General features: G+C 42.5%; 1 protein-coding gene across 2 annotated transcripts in view; it reads right to left on the reverse strand.

Moving 5' to 3' along the window:
* Nucleotides 1-20,032, reverse strand: part of ZDHHC20 (zDHHC palmitoyltransferase 20) — a 68,653-nt gene that overhangs the window by 33,332 nt on the left and 15,289 nt on the right. The window contains exons 1-3 of one of the 2 annotated variants that reach the window (XM_084842865.1): nucleotides 14,488-14,524; nucleotides 12,245-12,339; nucleotides 106-226 (exon numbers count right to left, since the gene is read on the reverse strand). In XM_084842865.1, coding sequence (XP_084698991.1) covers nucleotides 106-226; nucleotides 12,245-12,304 — 181 coding nt within the window. In that variant the 5' untranslated portion in view covers nucleotides 12,305-12,339; nucleotides 14,488-14,524. Of the gene's footprint in view, nucleotides 1-105; nucleotides 227-12,244; nucleotides 12,340-14,487; nucleotides 14,525-20,032 lie in introns of those variants that run through there. The other variant, XM_084842864.1, reaches the window with a different exon arrangement.

Raw genomic sequence — 20,032 nt, forward strand, 5'->3', positions numbered from 1 at the left:
AATCAGTACACATGCTCACTTCTGCTGAATAGAGCCAGTAAAACTTGGTAATGTCACTGTGGCCATAAGACGTTCTTCAAATACTGGTATTATTTATAGGCTCACCTCTTGATGTTGTGGTAGTATAGACAGGCAGGTCTTTAGCAGCTCTTCTCAGAATTTCCTGCTGAGATTCTGGTCTCTCTTCTTTTTCATATTGCTCTTTATCCGTTTTGGACAAACAGAACTGAAGGAGAGGACAGAAGCATGATTTTCTCTCTCACATGTTAGGAATGTTTAGGTGATAAATATAGAATGCTTTCTCTATGTTCAAAGTAGAAATGTGGAAGAGAAACAAAAGTCTTTACAAGTCCATTTCAAAATGCTACTTTTAAAAAGTGATTAACATTGGAAGGGATAGAAATACAAAGGAGTAAGGATTAGGACTCAGGTTGCAGCAGGAAACTAAATGAGCCAGCAATTCAAGTTACATGTCAGCCTTAAAAGAGCTACATGGGTACTTCCAGATGGAGGGTTCCTAACTAGCCTTTTAAAAAACGCAGGGCAAAGAAGAAGCTACTAATTAAAGGTACAATAGTAACCCCCCCCAAAAAAAACCACACCTTTAGCACTTTGCCAATCCATGCTGAACAGGTAGGCACTGCAGTTTTGTTTTAAGACAAATGGCTACAAGCAAGTCCGAAAAAAGATGAGAAGACAACATGGAAAACTCTGAAAAGCAATGGATTATTAATACTGTCTGGATTCTTCAAAAAATGGAGTGAACAAAAGTTTTTTGTTCCAGACTCAGTACATGGCTATCCAGTACATGGCTAGCTACATGGATAGCTCTGGAAACCTCATCATCTGCACTGTTGCATAATGTGTAGAAATACTCCAAGAACCAGCTTACAAACTGGTTTTCAGGACTAAGGTTGCCACCTTGTTTCTGGCCTTGCTCCTAAATTAACAGCAGAGCTTGACACACAGAAATTTAGCAGGTGAAATTCCATTTCTAAGAAGGTTCCCTGCTAATTTCTGATATATCAGTCCACTGTTAAAGCCACAAGAAGGGGAGAGGCATTTAGATAAAAGAAAAAAGTTAACTCTGTTAGGATGTAATACAAGAAAATATATCCAGGAAGACAGAAATAGGTGCTATAATCTAAAGTTACTGTAATTATACACCCAGACTGACTGAAGGACTTACTCAATTGATAAAATAATTTACTTTAAGAGCAAGTGGGCATATTAGCCTAGAGTAAAAACAACATCATGTGAATATTCTGGCTGCTAGTCAAGAGCAAGTGCCTTACAAAGAAGGTGTTAGATCAAACAAATCATTTACGTAGATGGGAAATCTTAACACTTTAAAACACGGTCTGGTGAAACTTCCACCACCACCCTCAGAAGATACTGACTAATTCAAGAAAATATTTCTTGAGGCAATACTCCGTTTATATACCTTTAAGCAGGGGTGTTGCTAGGTTCTTAAAAGATCTGGGGCATAGGCCCATAACACAAATTTGCAAGCACGTATCTAATATATGTGCGTGTGTGGTGTGTGCATGCAGTGTGCTTGCATGTGTGTACAGATTACATACATACATAAGAAGTGTGCACTGACCCCCCACCCCACATCAACTCAGACCCTGATTCAGCATTTTGGAAAACAGTCCGCTTCTGCTCTGGCCAATTTGTAGTCGGACCACTTCAGCTCAGCACCAAACCTGAGTCAATGTTTGGAAAAATGAGTCTTTATGCTTCCTGTTGACTACCATGGGAAATTAGAAAAAAAACTGTAACTTTTTTCTCTTGGTCAGAACTGGATGATAATTTCAGGCATAGTAGCCCCCTAGAAGGGGATTACACCTGCCCAATGTCAGGAAAAGAGGTGCAGGGTTTATGTTTTGATTTTCTTTTAAAGGGAACTGTCAATAACATTTTAATTCCTTGGAAGAATTGGATAAAAATTTCAGGATTCATTGCCCCATCAGAGGAGATCATATCTGCCAAATTGCAGAATGCTAGCCGCAAGGTTTTTTTTGTGGAAGGGTGGCCTTGACATTTTGGGGTCTCCAAAAGAGGACAGACTTATCTCCCTATGTTCCTTGTGGACCATTGTTCTGAAAATTACAGACAGCCTACAGTTGTCCTCAAGTAAGAAACCGGCAAAGTTCAGAAGGATAGGTGCAGCAGTTCATGTGGAAGGGGAGTTCTCCAATTTGGGGGAGGAAGTGATTTGCTTTCTCTTCCATTCACCCCTTCCCTGATAGTTTTTGGGTAAATTTGTATGAAAATGCACAGGTCATTAGAGGTGACCCCCAGGCAAGAAACCTGCAAACTTTCTGAAGGATATACATGCATACAAATTTAGAATGACTAGAATTTATTTACATTTCACCAAAATTAGCAACAGGGAAACATGGGTGGAAAGGTGATACAGAACTCATGTCCTGCTTGTGGGTTTTCCCGTGAGCACCTGGTTGACCACTGTGTGAACAGAATGCTGGACTAGATGGCCCTTGGTCTGATGCAGCACGGCTCTTCTTATGTTCTTAAATATAGAGTGCCTCTGAGTATGTGCAGAATGCTTTTCTTTCACCACTGGGCACCTAGATTCTCCCCCTAACAATTCTGTTCTCCTCCATGCAACCATCCCTCCTCATCCTACCACCCTCCAGCAACTCTTCATAAAAACAGATGTCTTGTTTCGTGCAACTCCTCTCTACCTCCTCCTTGTTACGCACAAGCTCTCATTGTATCTTCCTCCCCATAACTTCACTTGTGCCAAGACTTCACCAGGATTCAGCCAATGAGTCTGTTTTCAAAACTAGGGCTAAGTTATGGAGAAACTCTGGGCATGTACTAAGTGCCTTTCCCTCACCACTGAAGCTAGAGTTCATGCAAAAAAAACCCAAAACGACAAATGACAAAACATGCATAGGACTGAGCTGAAAGGGTAGTCAATTCATTAGATGGAATTGGGTAGGCACTGTGTTAAGCTTGCAGTACCATGCTCACAACTCAGGACTTATTTCAGAACAGAACATCAAGGGGCAAACCTCCCTGAAAAAGTAACTTGTGCTGGAATCCTATGCACACTTTCCTGAGGGTAAGCCTCATTAAACATAATGGGGCTTCTCAGTAGGCATACATAGGATTGCATAAATTAGCAATATTTATCTCCCCTCCACTTAAAAAACAATCCAAAGACTCCTTTTTTAAAAATTAAAGCTTTCTGTTCATAGGAACATAGGCTGCCTTATACTGAGTCAGACCCTAGTCCACCTAGAATTGTTGACACTGACCGGCAGCAGCAGCTCCCCAAAGTTTCACGCAGGATTCTTTCCTAGCCCTACCTGGAGATGCTGGGGATTGAACCTGGGACCTTCTGCATACTGACGTGTGCTCTGCCACTGACCTACAGCCCTTCCTATTGTTGGATAATGGCAACTGAAAAACAAAACAGCCCCAGATTTGTTTCTCTGCAACCATGTGAACCCACTCTTCTCAAAGGCTTGAGTGAGGAGAAGGAGAAAAACCAGCCCTCTTGTCTGTTTGTATAAAGTCAAATAGCGTTCAGAACTTCTCTTGCCCGCCAAAGAGAAGTTTCTTTAAGAATTCCCCAAGATATGCTCTGGGTGGAAAAAATAAGTGAAAGAAAGAACAGGATAGGGGAGGGAAGAAGAAAAGAAGGTGATTGGAAATGGGGGGGGGGGGCAGAGAGAATTCCCTAAGCCAAGTGGCTCCTTTCAGAGAGATAGTACTTCAGAGGAATTTAGGAGGCTGTGCAGGGTTTGCAAGGATTGCATGTAGTTAAAGTAACTTTATGAGGTGAGGTGGTGGAGGGCTTTTTCTAGCTTTTTTAAAACTGTAGAGCCTGTTTAAAAGCCTTAGCAGTTCCTTGATCATGATGCCACATAGTCCTAGCCCTCCTTTTGGAATAATTTGAATTCTACAGCTATTTAGGAGAAATTAAAGTGGAGGGGGAGAAAGAAGTTTGTGGAGGCTGATTGGATCCTTTGCTGTACAGAAGCTACTAAACTTCTGCAGAAGCAAAAGGTTCCACTTCGGGGCAGTAAAATCAGGTGCTGTGTGAAATACCAGTATTTCACATGGAGCTCTTTCTTCCATTCCTTCTCACTGTTCAAAATTTCATTGCAGGCGAGCTCCCAATAGTGGGCATGTAAGAGTAGAAAAGAAAAGTAGGGGGAGAGAGGTTTTTTGCACCTAAAAAACAAAACAAAAAAACCCTGCACCAGAGATTAGGGATAGTGACCTCCTAACGGTCACCTTAAACACCTTCTGATTAGGATCTCTAATCCTCTGGGTGACTTGACAGTTTTTACTTTTTGTTTTAGACTTTGAGAAAAGGAAACTTTATGCATGGCTAGCGCAAAAGCCACTGGACCTAACTGTCTGAAATTTGGTAGGTTCAGTCAGCTCCATAGGGCTTGCTAGGTCCCCAAATTCCACGAATTTATGTGGAAGCACAAAGAAATTATAGCTCTTTACTTTGACAGATTTTCTTGGAAAAAGCAAATTTTACCTGTGGCTAGCACAAAAGCCACTGGACCTCACTGCCTGGAATTTGGCATATTCAATCAGCTCCGTGGGAGCTACCATACCTCCAAATTTCATGTATCTATCATACAAACTAAAAACAGTTATGGCTGTTTCTGTTTTCCACTGCAAGTCAATGGGAAAATGTAAAAAACATGGCAATTAGGACAGCTCAAAAGATCCAGGGCACAGCTCAAAAGATCCAGGGCCTGTGCCCAGGTGGGCCTATATTGAACGACGCCCCTGCCTTTAAGTACTAAGGCAATCACAGAATTGTTCTCCCTAACAATGGGTTGGGTCCAGGATCTGCCTTCCACAAGAGGAAGGGCTCAGTTTACGGAAGGTTTCTTCACCCAATTTTTGGGGATCCCACCATGCATTCCACACCACAGCTCTCCCCATTCAGCAGGATCTCCTGACTCTCTGTGTAGCTTTGTCAGAGGGCTGGAGGGAGGGGGCAGGGAAATTCACTTCTATCAGTGCAGTTGATTCAGCCTAAATCTAGGTTCAACCCAATATCTACATTTAAAAGAGCATTGAGAGCCAGTGTAGTGTAGTGGTGAGAGTGACGGACTGGGAGCCGGGAGATCCGGGTTCTAGTCCCCACTTGGCCATGGAAGCTCACTGGGTGACTTTGGGCCAGTCACAGACTCTCAGCCCAACCTACCTCACAGGGTTGTTGTTGTGAGGATACAACGGTGAGGAGGAGGATAATGTAAGCCGCCTTGAGTTCCTTGCGAGAGGGAGAAAGGCGGGGTATAAATGCAATAAATAAATAAATAAATAAATAAATGAACCTACAACACCACAAAAAACTAGAATTATTTCAAACAAGGTCCAAAATGCTTTTCAACTGGAAAAAATCTGTTTGATTTATTGTTTTGTTTCTTTCCTCTAATTCCAGAGCATCAAATAATACCAATTGTTCTTTATTAGGAAACATAATGTTTCAATACAACAGCAACTGCTGCAATTTGTTTTAAGATCACAGGATGCCACACTATACAAGAATAGCAGTTTCAATAAGCTAAAAATATATTGTTCTATACTGGGAATACTTTACATTAGGTAACTGAAAGAAATTGGAGAAAACCAGTTTGGAGACAAAGCCATCCTAAAAAAGAGAAAAAGGGATATTCTGAGCAGAGAGTATGTTCTTTAGATATTGATGTGTCCTTTTATCAGTTTAAAATATTTTCTTTGATTAAAGTTAAATTAGAAAGCATCTTTCTATCAGCAAGATGGGTATTTCTTTACTGCTAGCTTAGAATACATAATTCCTCCTAATAATGAACTTGGGTGGCAGAATGCTTATCAGTTTGAAAGCAAAACAGGCCACCTCAAAATAAGGTACTAATTTCTATATACTCAGGAGACTCCCTAGGTACACAGTTTATAAATGAAATGAAAAATAAAAATTTAAAACCAGAAACACAGTCTGACAAGGACTTGTTTGCTTCATGGATGTACGCAATGTTGAAGATTCAGTTGTTGGGGCAGGGGAGAAAAGAAAAGTGAATTTGCCTGTTCCAGCCTTAATACCTTATTTAAAAATATCCTGTAGCTCAGCAGAGGAAAGACTCCAGAGCACTGGAAAGAAGGTATTCTTTCCCTCTTCCCTCCTGATACTCTCTCCCTTCCCAAGAGGCCTGAACAGCACAATAACGGCACAATCCTATTCAGATAGGGAGCCGCCCCCGAACTCGGAGGCAACCACCTATCCAATGCTGGGCAGGAGAAGCACGGAGGGGATAGTTCCCTCCACGCTTCTCCTACACTGCATTTTCAGCTAGACAGCCAATTGTGACAGTCGAGCTGCGGGAGGGCTGAGCAGGGGAGGAGACTGCTGCATGACACACTGGACTCCCCGGAACGCCCCCTGAAACGCCCTTCAGCTGTTCTGCGCTCCTCTTGCGAGCGTGGAGGACGGGGCTGTTCCGCGCTGCCTCTGAGGCAGCGCGGAAGTCGGGGGAGGTCAGTTCTCTGGGAACCAACCCTGGAGCGCGGGCCCTGAGGTTGGTTCCCAGAAAACCAGATATCCTATGGCCATCTAGCCGCTGACCAGCGGCCATAGGATTGCTCCCTCCAGGTCCTGTTCCAGGAACACTCCAGTTGGGGGCTTTGGGATACACTGATATTTTGTATTAGCTCTCACCTGTTGATCCCTAGTAGCAAAGCTATGGCATATAAACTGCAACACAACCTGACAGTAAAAAGAGCAGCTAATGAGAATTCAAGTAGGCAAGAAAAACTGCAACATTACCAGCTTTCATTTGCAAGCTGAAAAAGAATGTCAAATTCTTAATTTTCCAGGTATTTATGATTTTGTGGACCAACATATCTTGGAATAGTCCACTGGTTCTGGTCATCCTGAGAATGTCAGCTTTCACTGTTAAAAAATTACATTTCTAGTATTCATGGCTGTGAAGATACGCTTCTAAGTCTTCAGATGGAGCTAGTAAAATCTTAGGCGCTGTGGAGTGGGAATTGCCGAGAAGGACTGAAAACAAGTGCCCTTAAATAGCACATGGACTTCCCCGTTAGAGCCTGGTGTAGATGTAACCTTCCTGATCTCCTAACCATGCTTGAGAGCTGAATGTGCTTTAGTATTGCACATTCCCTCCCCTGCTTCCAAATTTCCAACCTCTTTCTATAGCTTGATTGAACTATGGGTTAGTATTATGCTAGCTATTTTTAAACCAGATGACCTTATAAAAAGAGCTTACAAGCGTACTTTAAACAGTGGCTTCAACAGTACTCTTTACAAGGGTAATCCTGGTTAGTGTCAGTGCAGATTTAACACCACACCATCTTTAAACAAAACCAGAGGGGTTGGGATTTGTGTGGGAAAGAGCAGGGGGAGGTAACATAAGGGTCCATGGTTAGGAGACCAGGAATGTTATATCCGCGATATGCTTCAAAGATGCAGAGTGGTGTAAAGTAGCCAAGCAAACACGAACAGAAATAGGTGACGGTATTTGTTACCTACATACAAGAGTCAAATGTTTTAGTTCAGAGAACACTCTGGCCAATAGCAAAGGCAATCTGTCCACTAGAGCAGAGAGGGTAGATCCCAACTTTGCAAACTTCCCACCCAGTCCCAATTGCCATCTTGACTGTTCTGGGCTGGGCACATGCTGCTGCACATGTACAACACAGGCAAGCAGTCGGCCACCTCTGCAAGAGGTGCAGAGCTTTATGCAAGCTCTTTGCCCCTTTCTCACTGGAGTGTAAGTTTAACAGGCACTAGGCAGGGCATGGGGGAATACTGACCTGTCTGGAAGCCTTATATGGGCATAGATGCCAACCTCAGGTAAATAGGGACTGGGGAGAATAGTGACAAAATGGGAAGGAAGGAGAGTGCCCTACATCCAATCACCATTTCTCACTGATCTTAAAGCATTTTTCAGAACCGATCAGCTGAGCTCTCTCAATTTTTTCTTTGAAATTCTTCCTGGCACCTGGGTGGAGCAGCTTAGCTTGCTAAATTATATTGCTCTCCTTCCCTTCTTTCTTTCTACTCTTCTACAACAGCAGAAGAGGCTGAAGAGTGCATTTTTCTGCAGCAAAGGTCTCTTTTTGTGTAACTAGTTTGTAGCTCTGTGTGTGTGTGCACGTGTGCATGCATGTGTATTACTTAAGTGTAAAGTGTGTGTGAGTGAGGGGGGAACAGGTCGAATACAAACATCAGAGGAATGAGGAAGCTAGGTTTGGCTATTTTTAATTGCTATTTTAATCCTTTCCAGATTTTTGTTGTTGCTCTTTTTAACCATATCTTTGGGATCTGGGCTATTTCTGTTTTTGCATGTCCCTCTGGTGGGTCTGGGTGACTTTTATCTATTTCTGGAAGTCCCTCTGATTAGCCTGGATGATTTGTATTTATTTCTGCCTGTAGTATGTGGATTTCTGCTTGAGGTGTGGATCCCCCCCTCCCCCCAGCTTTTGGACTCATGAGCTTAAATTCACTTGGTTCGGTTTCCTTCTCAGTGCAATGTGGGTTGTTGCTGGAACAGAAAAATGTGGCTCCAAAGGAATGTTTTTGTGAGACTGTATCGATGATGATGATGCAAAAAAATGAATTTTTGATACACTCAAAACTTGCTGCCCATGCTTTCTTTTGAGTAATCCAGTCCTTTTTTCTTCTGATTATGCATGCATGAATTAGATTTCTGTACTGTGCTATTTTTTGCTGTTACTTCTCAGCAGAGGAGTGGTTTGTGGGATACCTTGTGGTGAACGTGTGAACTGGGTCACTGTGTTTCCCACAGATAACTGCTCTGTGCCTTGGCAGCTATGCCATGGGGTTCCACAGGGCTCTATTCTATTCTCCATGCTGTTCAACATCTACATGAAACCACTGGGCGAAGTTATCTGTAGGTGTGGGCTAAGGTGTCATCAACATGCAGATGACCCCCAGCTGTGTCTCTCCTTTTTGTCAAATCCAGGTGAGGCAGTGGCTGTTCTGAATCAATGTCTGGGCATGGTAACTGACTGGATGAGGGCCAATAAACAGACCCAATCCAAACAAGACGGAAGTACTCTTAGAGGGTGATTTGTATGCCTGGCTAAGTAATGTTCGACAAGTTCTAGAGCGGGTTGCACTCCTCTTAAGGATCAAGATCATTGTTTGGGGTGCTCTTGGATTGAGCATTCTCACTAGAGGCACAGGTAAACTCAGTGGCACAGAGCACCTTTTATTAGCTTAGGCCGACATTCCAACTTTGCCCTTATCTGGAAAGTGACAGCCTAGCTACGGTTATCCATGCTCTGGTAACCTTTTGTCTGGATTACTGCAATGCATTATATATACATGGGGCTGCCTTTGAAAATGGTCTGAAAACTTCAGCTAGTCCAAAATAGGGCAGCAAGACTGTTAATGGGGACTGGTCAATATGTACATATTATGCCAGTACTTTTCCATCTGTACTAGATGCCAGTCAATTTCCAGGCCTGATTCAAAGTGCTGGTATTAACATTCAAAGCCTTACACAGCTTGGGGCCAGGTTACTTGAAGGATCATCTCCTCCCATATATACCTGCTTGGCCCCTAAGATCGTCCTCAGCGGTCCTTCTCTGGGAGCCCCTGGCAAACGAAGGGAGGTAAGTAGCTACTAAGGAGAGGACCTTTTCTGTTGTGGCACCCCAGTTGTGGAATGAGCTTCCTAGAGAGGCTCGCCTGGCACCTATGTTCTCTTTCCAGGGCCAGGTGAAGTCCTTATTTTCCCAGACATTTTAGTCTTTCAGTTTCTGTTGTTTTAAATCTGTTACTGTACTTTAAACCATTGCACTGCTGCTATGTTTTATTTTGGTTTTTATTTTTATTTTATACTGTAGTTTTAAATGTTTAAACTTTAATTTTATATTTTATCTTGCTGCATTTTATGTTTTTAATTGTTGTGAACAACCCAGAGAGCTTCGGCTATTGGGTGGTATAGAAATGTAATAAAAAAACCAAACAAACATAGAAAGGGGTGGCATTTAATACTTTTAGTTGTGAGTAGACAAGTTAAATATATTTATTATTAAGCATAATGGGAAATTATAATATTTTTTTTATTTATTAAATTTATTAATCGCCCATCTGGCTGGTCACCCAGCCACTCTGGGTGATGTACAATAATAAAAACAGTTTAAAACAATAAAATTCTACATTAAAAACACCGTATTTCTAAAAATACCCTAACCCGCCCCAAATGCCTGCCTGAACAACCACGTTTTTAATGTGTGGTGGAAGCTCATTAAAGAGGGGGCATGGCAGAGTTTCCTAGGGAGGGAGTTCCACAAAGTGGGGGCCACCACAGAGAAGGCCCTCTCCCTCATCCTCACCAGTCTAGCTGTCCTGGTTGATGGGACAAAGAGAAGGCCATCCAAGGCTGATCTTGTTAAGTGGCCTGTCTGGTGTTGCTGGAGGTGCTCCTTAAGATAGGCTGGGCCGGAACTATATAGGATTTTAAAGGTCAAAACCAACACCTTGAATATGGCCCAGAAAACAACTGGTAACCAGTTCAACTCCTTCAGCACCGGAATGATGTGATCTCGCCGGCGGCTGCCTTTAATCTGGCGAGCTGCCGCATTCTGCACCAGCTGCAGCTTCCGAACCGTCTTCAAGGGTAACCCCACGTAGAGTGCATTACAGTAGTCTAAACGAGAGGAGACCAGGGCATGTACTACCGATGGGAGCACATGTTCGGGAAGGTAGGGGTGCAGCCACCGTATCAGATGGAGTTGATACAGCGCTGTCCGGCTCACAGCTGACACCTGAGCCTACATGGACAGCTGGGAGTCTAAAATGACCCCCAGGCTGCGGACCTGGCCTTTCAAGGGTAGCTGTACCCCATTCAACACGTCAACATCCCCCAACCTCCTCTTGTCTCCCACCAAAAGTACCTTGGTCTTGTCAGGGTTCAGCTTCAGCTTATTCCTCCCCATCCAGCCACTCACCGTCTCCAGACATTTGGATAGGGATTCTACAGCCAAGCTTGGTGAAGATTTGAACGAGAGGTAGAGCTGCGTGTCATCTGCATATTGATGACACCACACCTCAAACCTCCTGATGATAGCCCCCAGCAGCTTCACATAGATGTTAAATAGCATCGGGGAGAGGATGGAACCCTGTGGCACCCCACAAGTGAGCAGCCATGGGTCTGAAACCTCCTCTCCCAGTGCTACCCTCTGGTACCTGCTGGAGAGGAAGGACCGGAACCACCATAATATGGTGTCTCCAATGCCCAACCCCTCCAGGCGGTCCAGGAGGATACCGTGGTCAACTGTATCAAAAGCTGCTGAGAGGTCAAGGAGAACAAGGAAGGAGCATTCACCCCTGTCCAGAGCCCTCCTCATATCATCCACCAAGGCGACCAGGGCCGTTTCTGTCCCATGCCCATGCCTGAAGCCCGACTGAAATGGATCTAGATAATCGGCTTCTTCCAAGTGTGCCTTCAACTGCATCGCCACCACCCGCTCAATCACCTTGCCCCAAAATGGCAGATTCGAGACTGGGCGAAAGTAGTTCAGAACTTGGGGATCCAAGGAGGGCTTTTTTAAAGAGCGGTCTTTTCACTGCCTCCTTGAGAGCTGATGGCATCACCCCCTCCTCAAAAGAGGCATTTACCACCACCCTGATCCCCTCACCCAGCCTCTCTCTGCAGCTCATAATGAGCCAAGATGGGCAAAGATCAAGTAAGCAGGTGGTCAGCTTTACAGATGAAAGCACCTTGTCCACTTCCTCAGAAGGAAGAAGCTGGAACCTATCCCACAAAACCGGTTTGCCACAGACCGCCTCTTGCTCACTAACTGTATCCACAGCGCACGGAATAACACTCCTAATCCAATAAATTTTATCTGCAAAGTGCCTTGCCAAGGCCTCACAGGAGGCCTTAGAATGCTCCAGCCGTTTTAATTTAATTTTAAATTACCAGATTAGTAAACGGAACAACAAAGTCTTCTACTTGAATGCTGCCTTACTGTATTACTACATATGGAATAACTGAACAATTAACATTCAAATCAATGAAATCCAAAGTTAGCCACAGCAAGATGTTTATTTTATAAAATAATCTTATGATTTTCATTCACAGCATCACTATGTTGTTTCTTTAATGGAAACAAAAAGCAAGCCATGTCATACTTTAAAGCAAACACCAGTAGCAAAAACAATTCAGTAGAAAGAGTGGCGTCACTTGCCAATGTTAACATTTACCTCATTGGAAGGGGAGGCGGGAGATGTAAAAATAGTCTTCCAATAGGACCACACAAACATGACAAACGACAGATGAAAAATCACAAGGTAGACAACTGCAATAAAAATAAAACACAAATAAGGTTTCAGTGAGTCCAGCTAAAAAGAGCAAACATAATTAAAAAATGCAATGGCTTAGGGTGTAAAAAACTTTTATTCTTCTTTACTGTATCTGCAAAATAAATTTGGGGAGCCTATACAGAATAGCAAATGGCATGCTACTCTGGCCAGTTCTGAACAAAGCACTATAGAATCATACCTGGGAGAGATTCTATCAGTGTGGATAAAAATAGACTTTTTGTTTAACTTAAGTCAGATTTTTAAACACACATTAAATTTCAAGTATAGGTAAGATTCTACTTTTAAAAATAGTCTGGTTTAAGGTATTAGAACCTAATGCAAACATGTTGAAGCAAAACCTAAATTTATATATTAAAAATTGAATCCATGGCTCAGTATCAAATAAACCAGCTCAGTTCAGACATTAGGCATCATACCAAATCATGGCTTATGAAGCTTAACAATAATTTAGTATGATGTCGAAACTGGCAAGCCATGGTTTGCAAGTGGCTGGCAAACCAGAATCAGAAGCCATGGTTTGAAGTGGGCTTGTAGGCAATGGTTTGTGCTAATGGGCCAGTTTGCACAATCAAAATAAAGCACAGTGGCTTACTTAAGGCACCGTGGCTTACTTAAGGCACCGTGGCTTACTTAAGGCACCGTGCTACATGGGGTGTTGTAGGGTTATTGGAAGGCTGTTTTCCCCTCCAAAAAGCCACTCTGCCCATGTTCGGATGACATGACAAACTGTGGCAGGCTGGTGATTATGAAAATTGCATTCCACATGCGCCCGGCATGTGCTGTGATTTAAATAAGCCACAGTGGTTTATTTAAATTGTGTGAACCACGTCAGTGTTATTGGGCGCTTTTTATGGATTGACAAATCATAGGGCAGTATCCAAAGCTGCCCATGTGCCAGCAGGACCCACCACTGGCACAATGAGAAGCTAACGCTTCCTAGAGCAATCCTGGAAATGAGCCAAAATGCTCATTTACAGAACAGAACAGGTCAGCGGAGCTCGCAGAAGAGAGCTCTGCTAACCAGTTCCATTCTGGAAATGAGTGTTTTGCCTTGTTTACGCGGTTGTTCTAGGAAGTACTACTTTACTGTGTCAATGGCATTTGGTCTTGCTGGTGCAACACAACCAGTGGATGTGCAAGGGCAGCTTAGCATACTGCCCGTGGCTGTTGCTCCACCTCAAGAGGCCACTGCACCTGGAGATGGGAGTGCCAAACAGACAGAAAACAGACACAGAAAAGGAGGTCAAACAATGATTTTCCTGTAGTTTGGAAGCCAAAACTATGGTATGGGCTGCACTAAGCAATTGTTTGACAGCTTGGTGTGATGTCTAAATTGAGCCACTGAGTTAAGGGCTGCTTTCCTATGGAAACAATGAATCATGGCTAAAATATCTGCCATTTGAGGTTAAGCATTATAAATATGTCTCAGTAGATCATATACTATATTTATTATTGTAGGCTTTGGAACAGGCAAGTTATCACAGACATTTAGATCCAGCTGCTGCTCCAGGATATGCTGTCCGGTATCACACCAGGATCACTCACTGAGTCTGTCTGGGCGATCTGGTACTTCCAATGTATATCGTCTTAACCATCTGGTCTCTGCAACTGGCTCAGTTCTTAAATTACAGATATTTATGACTACCAACCAAATGTATAGCCCATGGAAAAACACTTATCTCCAAAAAGCAACTATTAACCTTGTTTTTGGAAAATTCTGGGTACTTAGTCTAGTTGTCTTGCTCACAGTTTCTGCGTGTATACAGATTAAAAGAGAGAGGCAAACAAATCTATATTGTGAAATAAAATATAAGTTGTGTTTTGTATATCGTTATTTCCTCTTCTAATACAGCTTTGACAGAAGACATAAGCAAAGTGTAAAGTATCTACTAATGGTATACAGTACATTGCTTATTTTCTAAAATAGTGAACATGTACTATTTAAGAAATAATATTTATCTTAAAATATATTTAAGAAATAATATAGGTAGCATAAAGGTTCTACTTAGTTGTAAATCAACATGTTAATGATTATAACAAGCAATTACGATGCACCTATTTAGAATAAATATTTATAGAGTGCAAATGGAAAGTCTGATACAAGTCAATGATTTCTAAATCACCTTGAGTTAAGTCAATTCACTCTGCATCCTAAAGGGCCTAACATGCATGACAAAAAAGAACAGGATTAACTTTATTGTCAGATGTTCATTTGAGTGCTTCGTAAATTAAAAAATAAAAGTGAAAAAATCAGAAATGTTCCTAACATATCTATTAACTAACCACTCCTACAGTTTCAGGATTGTGTTTGGTTGTCATAAACAATATATTCTGCTACACCAGTAGTTCCTGCAGTGCTAAACCAATGCCTCCCCATTTCTTTATGAGTCCCCTTCGGCGACAGCCAAAGACAGCAGACTTAAATCCATTTCTAAGTTAAATATTCCCAGTTCCTTCTTTTTGCTCTCATACATTTCCAGTTGTCTTGTCATATGCCCTCCACTGACTTCTCTTCAATTTGTATGCATCCTTGTTAATGTAAAGCAATTTTTAAGAAGTGAGAACACATGCCAGATGGAGAGTTTACACATATGAATTTGGGGAAAAGCACTGCCTCCCCCTTTTTTATATAATATGCTACTATGAATGCTCTTTGTATGAAAATATGTGTGCCGTACACTTGATAGGATTTCCAGTATGTTCTCTTAGGGCCAAACTACAGGTTAGGCTTATTTATGTAAGGTATAGCTATGTCCCCCTTTTTACCTTTATGAATTGCAGGTGCACATGCATGGGGGTAGTCTTTAATGAGAATGCAGCATGTGGGGAGGGGAGACTTCTCTCTCCCCTCTCCAGTGGAATCAAAACTAAAATCGCCTCCTGCTCAACATTGCTAGAATGCTTAGGAAAGGTTTCCCAAGGTTTCCTAGTGGTGCCGAGGGGGGGGGGGGTCTAATCGCATCAGGGAAGGGAGGCTTATCCCTGTGGACTACATTCTTGGTGAGGACAGCCCAAGGCACCTGAAATTAATATAAGTAAAAAGTGAGATGTAGCTACATGCTAGCCATTAAGTGCAAGTCCTGGATCAGTGCCTGAACTCAGTAATGGGCTGGATGAGGGCCAATAAACTGAAACTGAATCCTGGCAAGTGGAAGCCCTGTGCGTGAGTGGTTCCCGAGTCCAGGAGATAGGCTCATTGCCCATTCTGGATGGGGTTGCACTCCTTCTGAAAGATCAGATCCATAATTTGGGGATACTCCTAGATCCATCACTGTCACTAGAGGCCCAAGCAGCCATGGTGGCTCGGAATGCCTTCTACCAGCTTCATCTGGTTTGCCAACTACAGCCTCTTCTGGACAGGTATAGCTTGGCCGCAGTGGTACAGGTGCTAGTAACCTCAAGACTGGATTACTGCAATGTACTCTATGTGGGGCTGCTCTTGAGGCTGCTCCGGAAGCTGGAGCTAGTGCAGAACACAGCAGCTCAGCTGTTGTTAGGACCTGTCCCTTTTCAGCATGTAACTCCTTTGCTAAAGGAACTGCACTGGCAGCCTATTCACTACCAAAATGCAGGACACAAAATAATGGGCTCAAGTTATAGGAAGCCAGATTCCAGCTGAACATCAGGAAAAACTTCCTGACTGTTAGAGCAATACGACAATGGAACCAATTACCTAGGGAGGTGGTGGGCTCTCCCACACTGGAGGCATTTAAGATGAGGCTGGACAGCCATCTGTCAGAGATGCTCTGACTTGGATTCCTGCACTGAGCAGGGGTTGGACGCAATGGTCTTGCAGGCCCCTTCCAACCCTACTATTCTATGATAAGGTTTTAGTACTAGTGTACAAAGCCTTAACAGCTTGGGACCAGGATATCTGACAGAGCGCCTTCTCCCTTACCAACCATCCCGGTCACTGAAGTCATCAGTGGGCATGCTCCTGGTTGTTCCAGATGGACCTATGGCATGACTGGAGTCCACTTGGAGAAGAGCTTTCAGTGTGGGGGCCCCCTTTCTTTGGAACTCCATGCCTCTGGAGGTCAGGCAGGCACCAACAGTGGGTTGTTTCCGGCGCCTCCTGAAAAAAGAACTGTTCCAGGAGGCATTCCTTAATTGACCAGCCATGGTTTCTATTGGCATTCTGTTTTTGTTTTTTTAAAGCATGATTTTAAGGTGGTTTTTAATCTTGTTATTCTTTTACTGTTTTATCTTTTGTGTTCACCAATTCAAAATCTGATTTATATATAGAGCGGTATACAAATATTGTAAATAAATAAATAAAATGTGCAGTTTGGCCCAGAGTGAACTGTCCATGATTGTAATGGTTCAACTGTATTTCTGATTGCAGATTTTTTACTTATAGAAGTGAACTACTTCCATTTAACTTCTACAGGAGAGTCCCATAAGCTGATAGGCACCTCCATAACTTGATAAAAATACTTAGGAAAGGGGCAAGACTTCACACAGAAATGAAAAAACCACTGCCCTGCAGGATCTTGCTGTATTTCCAGGACATAGAGTGACCAAGAGTGAAACTGTTGTCTAAATAGCATTATAACAGAAATGACCAAGAGATTTTCAACTTGAAACTAGTTCTCTTTTATACTGGCCATTTAACATGCTGTTTTACAGGCATAAAATAGCTGCTTGTTGACTGAAGCATCTACCAGTCCAATTATATTTGGAACAAGGAGAAATTGGTGGTGTTTATGGCATACCAAGAGTAGTAATGCAGAAAAGTAAAATCTTACATTACCTTGAAGGAATTCAGGAATGAGATACAATGACAATAACAATTCATATTTAAGATTGGTGCTTAAAATATAGTTATGGTGTATTATATGGTTTTTAAATTGTTATTAAAATTGACGCTATCAAGCCATTATCTGGGAAAGATCAGTATTAGTCTTGTAAAGATTAGATACTCTTTCTAGAAAGTATTCCTCACCTAATCTCAGCCCAAAGTGGGCTAGCAATCACACAAAAACCATAAACCTATTGTCCGGCACCGACATCACACATGCACACAAACAGCCCTGTGCAACAGTATAGGCAGCTGAGATCTGGCAAGCCTAGGAAACCCATGGTTCAGAAGATATCTAATAGCACTGATGCTGCTGTAACAGGTTAGGGCAGCTGTAATCCTGGCCAGGAATGGGGCAGGTCTGGTTGCCCAGGATCCCAGGTATGCCTGGGGTTTACCAAGGCTTAGCTGCCTATCCTGTCAAGGCAGGCTCACATCAGTTCCATATCTTTATGAGTTACACCCTATGAAGTTAAGAACAAAGTTTGTCTTTTCAAGAGTTCCCCCATCATTTAGTCTGCCAAGTGCAGCCAGTTCTTTTTGGCTTTACTGTTCCTAATCCAACCTGGTTTCCTAAATAGGCATATTTAAGATACATTAAGAAGATGATAGAATACTAATGAGCAGGCTTGCTATTACCTCCTAAATCCAGGACTTGCTGCCCTGCTGTCAATCATGGACGACTTTCAATTTCTAAGCATCTGCAGAAGAATCTTAGGCATGGTGAAAGAAAGCACCCTCTGTAACTAATTGATGGGGGGTGGGGGTGGGAAAGGAATCTCACATGGTGTTGAATATTTCATGTTACTCCTTCAGTCGCATTCTCATATCAAGGGAGAAACTGTTGACCTACTTTCCCAAGCTGATAAGGGATAAAGGTTTAAGAAGATATACATTTAAGCTTCAGCGCAATCCCAGAAACATTAGGGGTTTCCAACTCTTCCAAAGGCATTATGCACACACCACTAGCTTGTCCTATGACTGCCTTTAAAAAATAGTTATACAAAATTTTAAACTCTCACAAGACGATATTACCAGAATGGAAAGTAATGCTTAAAAGCTGATTCTGAAACTGCAAATGGCACATTTTTAAGAAATTTGATTTTTTTAAAATGGAAAAGTCATTAACTTTGAGATTAAGAGTCTAACCTAAGTACAGAGTCCACTCCCAAATCGGGGTTCTAAATTTCAGGATTTATGAGGATGACCTTGATTATTAAAGTGTCTAAATCCAGATTTAATTCACAAAAACCTAGTTTAACTTCAGCTAGGCAATTAATCATTGTATGAACTCAATTTCAAATGAATTTAACTGGATTGAGGAGTGTGTCAGCAGCAAAACTACTGCTAATCCTAGTTTACTAGGATTTTCCATGGAGCATCCTGCCATAATTGCTTCTTCCTTGGAGAGGAATTCTGAGGAAGTAGTACAGGGCCCTGGTGACTTGGCACATGCAGAACTATAATTCTCTCCATCCTGTTCGATTACTATAGAATCAAGAACCCTACTTTAGAGGTGTAGCACAGAATAAAGGACTGTTTTACCACAAGCACTACACTACAGATCTATATGCAGGGTTACAGAAGAGAGCTATGGAACAGAAAGAGGAAGAAATCATACAGATAAAACTAGAGTGGTTCACAATATTAGACCACTGAACAGGAAGAACAGTGACAGACTTCACAAGCAGGAGGAAGAAAACAAGTGACAAAATTAAGCTGACTGGATAGGTAAGAAAGCTAAATTAGCACTATAGATCAGAAGATACATTTTGTAAGCAGTGGTAAGATTTCATGCAGATGGACACACACTTGTTGAGAATGAATCTAACTAGCATATCAAGGTAATACTGAAATCTGAAAGTAGAACACTTAGAAAATACGCATACCAGGGCTTAAGCTAGTGAAATAGTGCTCTCTCGTAGGCAGCCTTCAACAAACCCACTCACCAACAGGCCAAGGGTGAAAAATCTTTGATCTTGGCAGCAAAAATGCTCCGGGAAGAATGATGCATTACCGCAGCTAAATTAGTCTGCCAAGAAAATCTGGGGTGGATTTTTGTAAGAGTCTGTTCTCTAGTTCTGAAGGGTCATCCCTTTCCCCTCCCTTCCTGGGAATATTGCAGATTCAGGGCAGTGGCAGCTGTGGTGGTGGGGGGGGGGGCTGGGCTCCACCGTTTTCAGTTTCTTTCCGGTGCTGCTCAGTATTGTGTTTTAGCTTCTCTCCCTCTCTGTGTTTCATGCTGCTTCCCGACACAGTCTCTTTTGCTTCTGTCCACCAACACTGTCCTCCTTCTGGAACTCAGCAGCAACTACTGCTAAAGAACCCTTGGAGCCCGAGCTTTCACTCCTTAGCTTGATGATATATTCCTTCCAAATACCTCCCAGTCTACAAATCCTGCCCCTACATTCCAATTGCAAGTAGATTTTTCAAGAACAGGAAAGGTTTGCTTTGTTAATTGATTGACTGGATGGGAGAAGTCTTCCTTTTACTTCCCTCGGTTGTTTAGTACCTGCTTCCTTCCCTTCTTTACTTCTCATCCTTTCTCTGTTTCATAACTCCACTTGCAACTGGCTCCTCTCTAATTCTACTCTTTTCTACATTAGAAAGGGAAAAAAACAACCAAGGCTGATTAAGATAAGAAACAAACAAAACAACAAAAAAGACTGAGTTGTGAAGGGAAGCTGCTGCAGGGAAGGAAGAAAAATGTGGAGTGAATTTTTTTGGGAGAGAAGGAAATACTATGTCTCCTAACCTTTTTAACCCTGGTTTTTAAAACAGGTGCCTGTGGCTGGGGAACCAGGGGCAATGTTTAATTTTCAGAAAAAGACCTGCATGGGACAAATCAATGTATGCCATTAGCTCGT

Source organism: Heloderma suspectum, chromosome 3 (genome assembly GCF_057233095.1).
Source record: "Heloderma suspectum isolate Gila_16-S chromosome 3, 16-S_ref, whole genome shotgun sequence".
In the NCBI taxonomy this organism is placed as follows: domain Eukaryota; kingdom Metazoa; phylum Chordata; class Lepidosauria; order Squamata; family Helodermatidae; genus Heloderma; species Heloderma suspectum.